This window comes from Cetorhinus maximus, chromosome 2, assembly GCF_964194155.1.
Source record: "Cetorhinus maximus chromosome 2, sCetMax3.hap1.1, whole genome shotgun sequence".
Lineage (NCBI taxonomy): Eukaryota > Metazoa > Chordata > Chondrichthyes > Lamniformes > Cetorhinidae > Cetorhinus > Cetorhinus maximus.
The window spans coordinates 98,705,468-98,718,044 of NC_135880.1; the positions used below are offsets into that span (position 1 = coordinate 98,705,468).

A 12,577-nucleotide genomic window follows, 5' to 3' on the forward strand; every position below is an offset into this window, starting at 1 on the left:
GTTCTCTCTCACTCTTTTACTGCTCCTCCAGATACAGAATCTTTGATTAGAGGAGCAACAGCAAAAGTGGGAGAAAGGGAATATGTGATTGGAGTAGCTGGAACAGCAAGTGTGGGAGAGAGAGAATCTGTGATTGGAATAGCAGCTCTGTCCCTCCCATGCTCGCTTCTCCTCTAACCACAGTCAATTGCCACTCAGTAACTGTCAATTTAACTGACCGGTAATGTTTTGTTAAAAAAAAGCAAAGAAATGACAGTTGGTGAAAGCAGGAAAGATCTTTGGGCAGCTCAGTTGGTTGGCTTTAAAATAAAATAAAAAATTCAGAATTGTCAGTTCTGATTTTTTTTTAAAACCAGCATCTTCAGATGAGGACTCAGATGAGCACTTTGGGGGAGCCTACAGAAAGATGCTGATGGGATTCATAACAAAGCCCTTGGTGAAGTGGGAAGACTGCCTGAAAGCCTGTGGTCATTGTCAGGGAGCTTAGCAGAGTCCATCACCAATCTGGCACAATACTTGGAGCTCTTTTCCAGAATGGAAGTAGTCGCCAACTTTGTTTACACAGCTGTAGACTCCACCATGATACAGCATTTAATGGCAGATGCTGCAGCTTCTTGTGCAGAACAAACAACAGGCACTCAGTGTTGAGTGCTGCAACCAAAGCTCAGACTGCTGCCCTCATCGCTGCAGATTAGTGTTCAAAAAGGCTTGTAGAGTCTTCCAGTAATCCAGCAATCTGTCCTCAAACAGATTACTAGGATTCCTGATACACTGTCCTGGCAGAATGGCAGTGTGCTCCATGGAGCACAAACCTGCTGTCCTCTTGGAACAGCACTGCCACTCAGCTGGTGCCCTAGCTGTTGCCTTTCCACCAGCCAGCCCAGACTGCTGCCCATGGCGAGATGGTGCAGACGGGCTATCTAGGATCAGAGCTGCTTGAGATTGCCCGACAAGGTCACCTGCAGTGTCCCTCACTGAAAGTCAGCAACCCTCTGCCAGCCATAATTGGGATAGTACTGTGTCGAAACACTTGGACAGGCAAAGGCACACTGAGGATGGGTAGTACAGGAATGCGTAAGGGTTTTTAGTTTTTTTGTATTCAATATGGCATGATGTATATTTTTTAAAATTGCTTTGGAATGTTATTTTGTGGAGACTTTTATTTTGTATTGTCTTTTTATTCGTTCATAGGATGTGGGTGTCGCCAGCTAGGCCAGCATTTATTGCCCATCCCTAATTGCCTTTGTTCAGAGGGCAGTTAAGAGTCAACCACATTCTGGAGTTGGGAGGGTCTGAAGTTGCATGTAGGTCAGACCAGCTAAGGATGGCAGATTTCCTTCCCTAAAGGGCATTAGTGAACCGGATGAGTTTCTACAACAATTGGCAATGGTTTTGTGGTGGTCATCATTTAATTCCAGATTTTTATTGAATTCACATTCACCATCTGCCATAGTGGGATTTCAACCAGGGTTCCCAGTGCAATACCCTGGGTCTTTGAAATACTAGCCCAGTGACAATGCCACTGTGCCACCATATGTGATGGTCAGTGACAAGGAAGGTAAGGTTTTAGACTGTTGGTGAATGGGGTATTGGGGTTACTGTTCGTGGCAACATACAGGGGTGCTTTCTTCATGAACATGCATACAAATTAGGAGCAGGAATAGGCCATTCAGCCCTCAAGCCTGCCCTGCAATAAGATCGTGGCTAATCTGATTGTGACCTCAACTCCACTTTCCTGTCTGCACCCCATAACCCTTGACTCCCTTGCTGGTCAAAAATCTAATCTAACTTGGTCTTGAACATTTTCAATGACCCAGCCTTCGCTGCTCTTTAGGGAAGAGAATTCCACAGACTAACGACCCTCAGAAAAAAGTTCTCCTCATTCCTGTCTTAAATGGGAGACCACTTATTTTTAATCTGTGTCCCCTAGTTCTAGTCTCTCCCACAAGGGAAACATCCTCTTGGCATCCACCCTGTCAATTCCTCTTAGAACTTCATTTTTCAATAAGATCACGTCTCATTCTTCTAAAGTGCAATGGATCGAGGTCCAACCCTTCCTCATATGTTAATCCCTTCATCCCAGGAATCAGTTGAGTGAACCTTCTTTGAACTGCTTCTAATGATATTGCATCCTTTCTCAAGTAAGGAGACCAAAACTGTACGCAGTACTTCAGATGTAGTCTCACCAGCATAGTACAACTTCCCTACTTTTATATTCCATTCCCTCACAATAACCAAAATCCCATTTGCCTTCCTAATGACTTGCTGTATCTGCACACTAACGTTTTGTGATTTATGTACCAGGACACCCATACTCCTCTGTACTGCAGAGTTTTGCAATCATACTCCATTTGAATGACATATTGTTTTGCTGTTTTTCCTGCCAAAGTGAATGAGTTCACATTTCCCCATATTCTACACCATCTACCAATTTTGTACCCACTTACTCAATCTATCTTTGTAGACTCTGTCCTCCTTACAATTTACTTTTCTATCTATCTTTGTGTCATCAGCAAATTTAGCAACCGTACATTCAGTCCCATTCATACAAGTCATTTATATAGATTGTGAATAGTTGAGGCCCCAGCACTGATCCCTGTGCCACTCCACTGGTTACAGCTTGACAACCCCAAAATGACCCATTATCCATACATTCTGCTTCCTGTTGGCCAACCAATCCTTTACTCATGATGATTATTACCCCCTACACTGTGAGCTCTTAATTTGTGTAGTAACCTTTGATGTAGCACCTTATCAAATGCCTTTTGGAAATCCAAGTATACCACATCCACAGGTTTCTCTTTATCCATCTTACTTAGTTATTTCCTCAAAGAGCTCTAATAAATTAGTCAAACACTATTTCCCTTTCACAAAATCATGTTGACACTGCCTAATTGCATTAATACTTTCTAATGTGCTGCTGTAATCTCCTTTAATAATAGCTTCTAGCATTTTCTCTATGACAGGTGTTATGCTACCAGCCTGTAGTTACCTGCTTCCTGTCTCCCTCCTTGAATAGAGGAGTTACATCTGTTATTTTCCAATCTGATAACACCTTTCTAGAATCTAGGGAGTTTTGGAACATTCCAACCATTGCATTTACTATCTCTGCAGCCACTTCTTTTAGGACCCTAGGATGAAATCCATCTGGTCTTGGCGACTTGTCAGCCTTTACTTCTAATAGTTTTCACAATATCCTTTCCCTGGTGATTGTAATTGTTTTAAGTTTCCCCCTCCCTTTCACCTCTTGATTTACACTTATTTCTGGGATGTTATTTGTGTCCTCTACAGTGAAGATAGACACACAATATCTGTTCAACACTTCCACTATTTCCTTATTTTCCATTATTAATTCCCCAGACTCATTCTCTAGAGGACCCGTGCTCACATAGTTACTCTTTTCTTTTTTAAATACTTATAGAAACTCTTACTATCTGTTTTTATATTTCTAGCTAGGTTTCTCTCATACATGAACTTCTCTCCCATTATTACCATTTTTGTCATTCCTTGCTGGTGTTTAAATTCTGTCTAATCTCTGTGGAATTGTTTGCTTTTTCTTTTGATTTAATACTATATTTAACTTCTTTAGTTAGCCACAGAATTTCTCACTGGAATGTATCTTTGCTGAGCGTTAATAAATATCTGCTACTGCGTTTCTAGTGGCCTACCCCTTAACCTATTTTCACAGTTCACTTAGCCAGGCCGGACAGGGGTTGTCGAGATTCCCCCTCCCCGCTCCTCCTCCTTCTGCTTCTCAGCTGTTCACTGTACAGCTGGCAGCTAGGGTTGCAGCAGATCACCGCAAATCTTAACATCTGCTCAGCCGAGCATTGGTATCCCTCCAGAGCGGGTCTTCCAGGTGGCATGATGTTGTTTCACCACTGATCGGCTACATTACATTTTGTGTAGCAGCATGTATTGTATGCATGTAAAACACATGAGTGGGAGTGGATTCATCAGCCATGTGGTCAGCAGATAGCCCTGTTCCCATGGTAGCCATCCTTTGGTTTACAATGGTGACTTAACAGCTGACTCAGCAGACTGCCATTTAACGTAGACATCGTATCTGCTGTCAGGAAAAAGTCATTGACCTGCATGAAGTGCAGACCCTGGCCCCACACCAGCTGCACAATGAAGGGGGTTGAATTCCTTTTAACTCTGGCATGGGGCAGAGTTGACATGGTGCCCATGAAGCGATGTAGGTGTTTTTTTTATTCACTCATAGGATGTGGGTGTCTCTGGCTAGGCCAGCATTTATTGCCCATCCCTAATTGCCCTTGAGAAGGTGGTGGTGAGTTGCTGCTTTGAACTGCTGCAGTCCATATGGTAGGTACACCCACAGTGCTGCTAGGAAGGGAGATCCAGGATTTTGACCCAGCGACAGTGAAGGAACGGTGATATATTTCCAAGTCAGGATGGTGAGTGACTTGAAGGGGAACTCCCAGTTGTTGGTGTTCCCACCGCCTGGAAGTCAGTGACACCCTGCAGTCCTAGCAAAGCCAGGTACTTGCCTTACCTGCTTGTCTCTGTCAATAGCAAATTAACATGTAGCTACCTTTGAGTAGAGAGCTTCAGTGACTTATGCAACAGTAGAAAGCTAACTACCAGATATTTAAAATGTCCCCAGTTCCAGATGGAAGGAGCTGGATGCATAAGATTATTGCCAGAACCACTGGCAGTGTGGTCTTTGACATGTTCTGAGGCTACAGATCTGGCTGCAGCAGGTGACAGATTTCAGTTATGTGTTCCACGTTGTTCTTCACTGAGATTCAGGTAGGAAAGTTGCTCTCTGAACGTCGTAGGCAAATGTGGCCTCCTGCTCTTCCCTTCCACCTCATCCATCTTTCTTTTATTTTTAATTAATTCACATTATTTGGTGTCACTAGCAAGGCTTGCATTTATTGCCTATCCATCGGTAATTTTGAGTAGGTGTTGGTGAGCTGCCACATTGAAAAGCTGCAGTCTATGTGGTGAAGGTAGGGCGTTCCTAGAATTTGACCCAATTCTGATGAAGAAACGGCTGTATATTTCCAAGTCGGGCTAGTGTATGACTTGGAACTGGTAGTGCACCCATGATCCTTGTCTCTAGGTGATAGCGGTTGCTGGTTTGGGAAAGAACCTGTGGCAAGTTGCCAAGGTGTATCTTCTAAATGATGCACTCTGCAGCCAAGGTGTTCTGGTGGTGGAGGGAGTGAATGTTTAAGGTGGTGGATGGGGTGCCAATCAAGTGGGCTGCTTTGTACTGGATGGTGTTGAGCTTCTTGAGTGTTGTTGGAGCTCTGCTGATCCAGGCATGTGGAGACCGTTCCCTCACACTCCTGACATGTGCCTTGTAGTTAATGGGCAGGCTTTGGAGAGTCAGGAGGTGAGTTAGTTAAAGGAGGCCAGAGACTTGGAATTCTGCATTATAAAACAGAAAATACTGGATATACCTAGCAGGTCAGGTAGCATCTATAGAGAGAAACAATTGACATTTCAATTGGAGATCTAGGTAGGGCATGGAGGGTTTTGATGTGAAATGTTAACTGTTTCGCTTCACAGATGTTGCCTGGCCTGAGTATTTACAGCATTTTCTGCTTTTATTTCAGATTTCCAGCATCTGTAGTGTTTTGCTTTTGTTCCTCTGATTTGCTGTTGTAGCCACAGCATTTGTGGCTGATTCAGTTCAATTTTTGTTCAATGGTAACCCACAGGATGTTGTCAATGATGATAATTCCGTTGAATGTCAAGGGGAGATGTTGGAGATGATCATTATATGGCACTGGCAAAAATGTTAATTGCCACATCAGCCCAAGCCTGAATGTTGTCCAGGTCTTGCTGGATACAAGCATGGACTGCTTAATTGCCTGAGGAGTTGCAATGGTACTGAACTCTGCCATCATCAGCAACCTTCCCCACTTCTGACATTTTGTTGGAGAGAAGATCATTGAAGCAGCAGAAGATGGTTGGACCCAAGACACTGCCATGAGGATCTCCTGCAGCGATGTCTTGGGGCTAAGATGATTGACCTCTAACAGCCATTTGTCTTCCTTTGTGCTAGTTATGTCTTCAGGCATTGGAGGGTTCTCCCCTCCCTGCCCCTGATTTCCATTAACTTCAATTTTGCTAGGGCTCCTTGATGCCACACTTGGTCAAATGCTGTCTTGATGTCAAGAACAGTTACTCTCACCTCACCTCTGAATTTAGCTCTTTTTTGTCCACATTCGGACAGACGCTATAATGAGGCCTGGAACTAAAACCCTACATTGGTGAGTAAATGCCACTTGATAGTGCTGTCAACGATACCTTCCATTACTTTGATTTGAATGTTGGCTGATGGACCAGTAATGGCTGGATTGGATTTGTCCTGTTTTTCATTCTCCAAGTCACACTGCGTTTGAAGTGGAATGCATACTAAATTCATGTCTGTGATAAACTGGTTTATGCAGAAGCCTTGAAGTCAGTGTCATAAAGAGATATTAATGTCTATAATGTTACTGGAAATTATTGTTAAATTGGAATTGTAGTAGGGTCTGTGTCTGTGTGCATGTCTGTGTGAGTAGCTCAATTGGATTAAAACCAGCTAGTCTGGGTGCTTTGATGTATAGCAATTTTGAGGTGTTAATTAGATAAACATAAATCAGTTAGAAGCCAAAGAATACATTTGCATTTGTTGAATAAAGCATTCAAAAGAATGGGTAAAACCTTGCACCTAGCTAGAAGACTTTAAGCGATACGTTTTTTTTTCAGCTTACTAATAAAATTGGTGGAATGAAAGGAGAGGTAAAATTTAAAAACCTAGTAATAAAATGGAAAATTTGTATTCCAAGGGGAAGCTAGGTATAAACAGAAGTATGTGTGTGTGTGTGTGAGTCAGAGGCATGTAAGATCTAACCAGATGTAAGCCTATAACTGTGCAAAGGAACCAAATTGCAAGGGATCTCATTTTGAATTCTTAAGGTCAAATGTGCTTTGCCTGGTGTCTGTTTAAAGTCTATGGGTTATTGCTGCCTTGGGTAAAGATTTACCTGAGAGTGATTTAATTTGGGGATTTGTTTAAGAGTTATTATGGTAGTAATTTGTAGACATGTGTATATGTTTAATTTGTTAAATTAATAAATGTTTAATTTAGTTTTATATAAAAAAATGTCTTGAGGCTCGGTGGTTTTATTCCTGAACTCAGAGCTGCATCTCAAACATAGCCATTGAAAATATAGGTTATGACACTTGTTCAAGTTTCCCTCTGGAATTTAAACAACTCAGTCTTTACCAACTGCCATGTCATAACAGTCAGCAAGAGGTTCTTTAGCACCTGCTAGTTTTCCACAACCTGAGATAACTATAGAAAACATCAGACACTTGTACAATTGTTGCAACAGCCAGAAGAAACCAACAGCAGCTAAACTGTAAGTAATCGATGATCCATTTTAAAGAGCACTGATGGGCGTTCCTTTCTACTGCTGAATGTGTATTTAGTTGCATGAAGATAAAATAAGGTGTTAGTGGAGAGTTGTGCTCCAAATTTGCATGCTGATGTGATTTGCCCGCTCTGTGTACTTCCAGCGGATATACAGCTTTTCTCCGATATGGCAGCTGGTATAATTTTTTACTTTGGAGCTATTGAGGGCAGCCAAGATTAGGTCAACCATGAACTTATTGAATGGTGGAGTAGACATGAGAGGCCAAATGGCCCGCTGCTGCTCCTGTTTCTTATGTTTAGTGATAGTGCCCAAAAAAATGGATGCTGACTTCTTGCCCATCGTGTTTTGCTATATCTGCAAAGTGGCATTAGAAGGAACATTATATATCACTATTGAACTTTGTCTTGTTTTCTCTAATTTCAAAAGTACAGAAACATTTTGAAAAGTTCACATCAATCTAGAAGAGAATTGCTATTCATTTGAACCTTAAATGATAACCATCATCATTTCTATCTAGTTTTGAGTAGCTTTTTCCAGCTGTACATGTTTTTGATAATTCTGTTCTTATTTGCAGATCACAAACCAAGACTCCCCATTGTCATTCGGAATTTCACTTCAGAATTTAAGTCTTGAGGTACTGTGGATTTAGGGCTTTTAATTCTTTCCCTCTTGAGATCTTTATTATGGTTTAGTGGTAGCACTCTTGTCTCTTGAGTCAGAAGCCCATGGTTTTAAGCTCCACTCCACAGACTTGAGCATGTAATTTAGGCAGGTACTGTCCTTCAGGTGAGATGTTAAATCGAGGCCCTGTCCACTGTCTCATTTGGAAGATCCCATGCACCATCAAAGACTTGCCAGTGTCCTGGCTAAAATTTACCCCTTTATCAACATCTAATAAATCAGATAATCCATTAATTTATTTCATTGCAGTTTGTGGGACCTTGATGTGAGCAAATTTGCTGTCACGCTTCCTTATCTTACCAATGCTTACACTTTAAAAACATTTAATTGACTATAAAGTACTTGGGATGTCCTTAGATTGTGAAAGGTGCTATATAAAGCTATTCTCCCCCTTGCTTTTTCTTCCTGAAGTTACTGAGATAGCATGAAAGCAAAATACTGCAGATACTGGAAATCGGAAATAAAAACAGAAAGTGCAGGTAAAACCCAGTAGGTCTGGCAGCATCTGTGGAGGGAGAAACAGAGTTAAGTTTTGAGTCCGTATGATGCTTCTTCAGAGTCGAAATGTTAATTCTGTTTCTCTCTCCATGGATGTTGCCAGATCTGCTGATGTTTTTCCAGCATTTTTTTTTTTGTTTGTTTTTATTACTGAAATAGTATATAGTTAGTGGTTGGCGACGTATTATGTGGGCACGTAATTAATTTCATGTGTATATCCATGACATGAACTTTGCTCGTTTACATCATTTGTCTGCTTGACCGATCACCTCCGTGTCCTTAGGCTACATGTAGGTGAGCCAGAATTTCCTCCTGCGGTACATCAGGAAAACCAAAGCTTTTTTTTTTGTCTTGTGTCAAACTCATTATTGGCACTATTCTTCTCCCTGGTTGTTTGTTCAGACATGTCAACTCCATTGTCTCATAAAGAAACAAACTCCTTTTAAAAAAAAAAATCAGATTTTGGTATAAAAATCATGCACTGTCTGTTCTCATAAGCAAATATAGATTGAAAATTGGTTTGTAAATTTGATTGCTGGCTTATTTAATCTCCCAACAGGTCATGGTTCTTTATACAAGCTATTATGTTACTGGTTCTCTCTCTTCAGGTACCTGCACTCTCTTTCAAACTACCTTCATCAAACTTCTCCTTTTTTAAAAAAAAACAACCCTTTGTGCCACCATTTTTGCAAACTATCACCATGTCTTCAACCTCCCTTTACTCTTGAGTCCCTGAATGTGTTGTTGTCTGCCAAATCCATATCCATCTTCCCTGGAATTCCACACTTGAATTCCTTCAATCAGGTTTCTGCCCCTGCCACAATACTGAAGCAGCCCTTATCAAAGTCACAAATGACATCCTTCGACTGTGACGAAGATAAACTATCCCTCCTCATCCTTCTCTACCTGTCTTGCAGACTTTGACACAGTTGACCACACCAACCTTCTCCAGTGCCTCTCTAGCATTGTACGGTGGGGTTGGAATGTATTATCTGTCTGCACTCTTATCTATCTAATTGTAACCAGAGTATCACCATCAATGGCTTCTATTCCTGCTCCCAAATTACTACTCTAGTGTTCCCAAGGATCTGTCCCAGGCTCCCTCATTTTTCTCATCTGCAAGCTTCCTCTTGGCAACGTCATCCGCAAACAGTTAATTTTCACGTACGCTGATGGCAACCAGCTCTACTTCACCACCACCTCTCTCAACCCTTCTATTATGATGTGGAAGGTAATATGTGCCAGGCAGACCAAATCCACAAGGGAAACTTGGTCGCACTATCACAACGGTTTTGCAATTTGTATTTATTATGAGAAGGCTTAATGTACTGAATTTTACAATCTCTAAAGTTGTTAGCGGACTCAATTCTTCTGAATTAAATTAAAACATTTATTAATAAAAGAAAAAATTAAACAAACACACACAAGATTACATTTACATGGTTATTTAGTCTTAACAGGTCCCAAAATTCTTAATTAAACAGGCTCCCAGCTACGCACCCCCTTTTAAGGCAACAGTCCAAAATAGATTTGAAATTATAAAATAAATCCAGCAAGGTTACCACAGCAGCCACTCGATAGTGGATTTCCAAAGGCTTGTAGCACCACTTTAGGTACTGGACACGGCAGACTTCTGCTAAAGTGGCTAGAGGCTTTTCCCCAAGGAATGCTTCACATGGTGTACCTTTCGATCTCCCACGGCCACACACTCTACATAGCCTCCCATCCTTCTATACGTTTTTTTTCTCTTTAATCTGTAAATTCCACTTTTCTACAGGTCTTTTGAAATTTACTTTTCCATAATATAAAAATCTTTCATGTTGTCAATATGGCCTTTTTCCATTTGGGAAAAATAAACATCATAACCTTGCCCTATTTATCATCTTAGTTGTAGACATCCTACCATCCCTTGGAAACCCAAACATCTGTCCACTTATCTTAAAATGCAAATTTCCTTCACACCTTATCTGTGGAACCCTCATCCATGTTTACTTAATAGCATTTTAAATATCTTTTTACCCTCATTTTCTTTTGATAATTTCAACCTTGCAGTCTATCTGACTCTAATTTAATTAAATCAGCCGCACAGACAACCATAAACCCACAATAATATTATGAAAAATATTATAATTTTATGACATCTTCAGTGTTGCTAACTTGTCAGATTGCTTGCCGTGCTGGATGAACAGAGATTTTCTCCAAATAAATATTGACAAGCCATCATTTCTGCTATACTATGGACTCCCACACCTATAAACTTGTATAGCCTCTGCGACTGACCCTGATCCCAGACATCCAAGAGCCTGGTGAAACAGCTGCGTCCAAGGGAAAGCATAGCTTGATTGATAGCTTTCCCTCAAATCTATTTCTCAGTTGCTCGGTGGGGGTTATTTACACAAGGTAAAAAAGTGTCAAGCGCTTGCAGATTCCACAATTGATGCGTTATAGGGCTGTACTGAATGAAGTATTTTGTAAGAAAGTTAGGATTTTTTTAAAGCTTTTTCCAGATATGACATTGTTACTGTAGGGCTCATTGGTTCTATATAGAGTGTATACTTTGTAATTTTTTTTATCCCTTCACGGGATGTAGGCATCACTGGCTAGGCCAGCATTTATTGCCCACCCCTAATTGCCCTTGAGAAAGTGGTGGTGAGCTTCTTTCTTGAACCGCTGCAGCCCACGTGGTGTAGGTGCACCCAAAGTGCAGTTAGGGAGGGGATTCTATGATTTTGACCCAGCAACAGTGAAGGAGCAGCGATATATTTCAAAGTCAGGATGATGAGTGGCTTGGAGGGGAACTTCCAGGTGGCTGTGTTCCCATGTGTCTGCTGCCCTTGTCCTTCTAGATGATAATGGTCCTGGGTTTGGAACGTCTAGATGATAATGGTCCTGGGTTTGGAACGTGCTGTCTTAGGAGGCTTGGTGAATTCCTGTACTGCATCTTGTAGATGGCACACACTGCTGCCACTGTGCTTCGGTTGTGGAGGGAGTCAGTGTTTGTGGATTGGATACCAATCAAGTGGATTGTTTTGTCCTAGATGGTGTCAAGCTTCTTGGTTGTTGTGGGAGCTGCACTCATTCAGGCAAATGGAGAGTATTCCATCACACTCCTGACTTGTGTCTTGTAGATGGTGCACAGGCTTTGGGGGGTCAGGAGGTAAGTTACTTGCTGCAGGATATGGAGCCTCTAACCTGCTGTTGTAGCCACAGTATTTATATGGCTCGTCCAGTTCAGTTTCCGGTCAATGGTAACACCCCCAGGATGTTGTTAGTGGGGGATTCAGTGATGGTAATGCCATTGAATGTCAAGGGGTGATGGTTAGATTCTCTCTTGTTGGACATGGTCATTGCGTGGCATTTGTGTGGTGCATATGTTCCTTGCCACTTGTCAGCCCAAGCCTGGATGTTGTTAGGTCTTGCTGTATTTGGACATGAACTGCTTTCAGTATTTGAGGAGTCACAAATGGTGCTGAACATCCCCACCTCTGATCTTTATGATGGAAGAAAGGGCATTGATGAAGCAGCTGAAGTTGGTCAGGCCTAGGACACTACCATGAGGAACTCCTGCATTGATGTCCTGGAACTGAGAGGATTGACCTCCAACAACCACAACCATCTTCCTTGGTGCTAGGCATGACTCCAACCAGTGGAGAGTTTACCCCCTTATTCCCGTTGACTCCAGTTTTGCTAGGACTCCTTGGTGCCATACTCAGTCAAATGCTGCCTTGATGTCAAGGGCAGTCACTCTCACCTCACCACTGGTGTTCAGCTCTTTTATCCATGTTTGGACTAAGGCTGTAATGAGGTCAGAAGCTGAGTGGCCCTGATGGAACCCAAACTGACCGTCGGTAAGCAGGTTATTGCTAAGCAAGAGCCGCTTGATAGCACTGCTGATGACCGTTTCCATTACTTTACTGATGATTGAGAGTAGGCTGATGGGGCGGAAATCGGCCGGGTTCCTGCGTTTTATCTACGGGGCATACCTGGGCAATTTTCCA

At 41.9% G+C, this 12,577-nt stretch overlaps 1 protein-coding gene across 5 annotated transcripts in view; it reads left to right on the forward strand.

Moving 5' to 3' along the window:
• The window catches only part of vps13a (vacuolar protein sorting 13 homolog A), a 523,321-nt gene that overhangs the window by 59,181 nt on the left and 451,563 nt on the right, over positions 1-12,577 (forward strand). For all 5 annotated transcript variants that reach the window (XM_078567491.1, XM_078567508.1, XM_078567499.1 and 2 more), the window contains exon 7: positions 7,975-8,034. In XM_078567491.1, the coding sequence (XP_078423617.1) occupies positions 7,975-8,034 (60 nt within the window). The remainder of the gene's footprint in view (positions 1-7,974; positions 8,035-12,577) is intronic.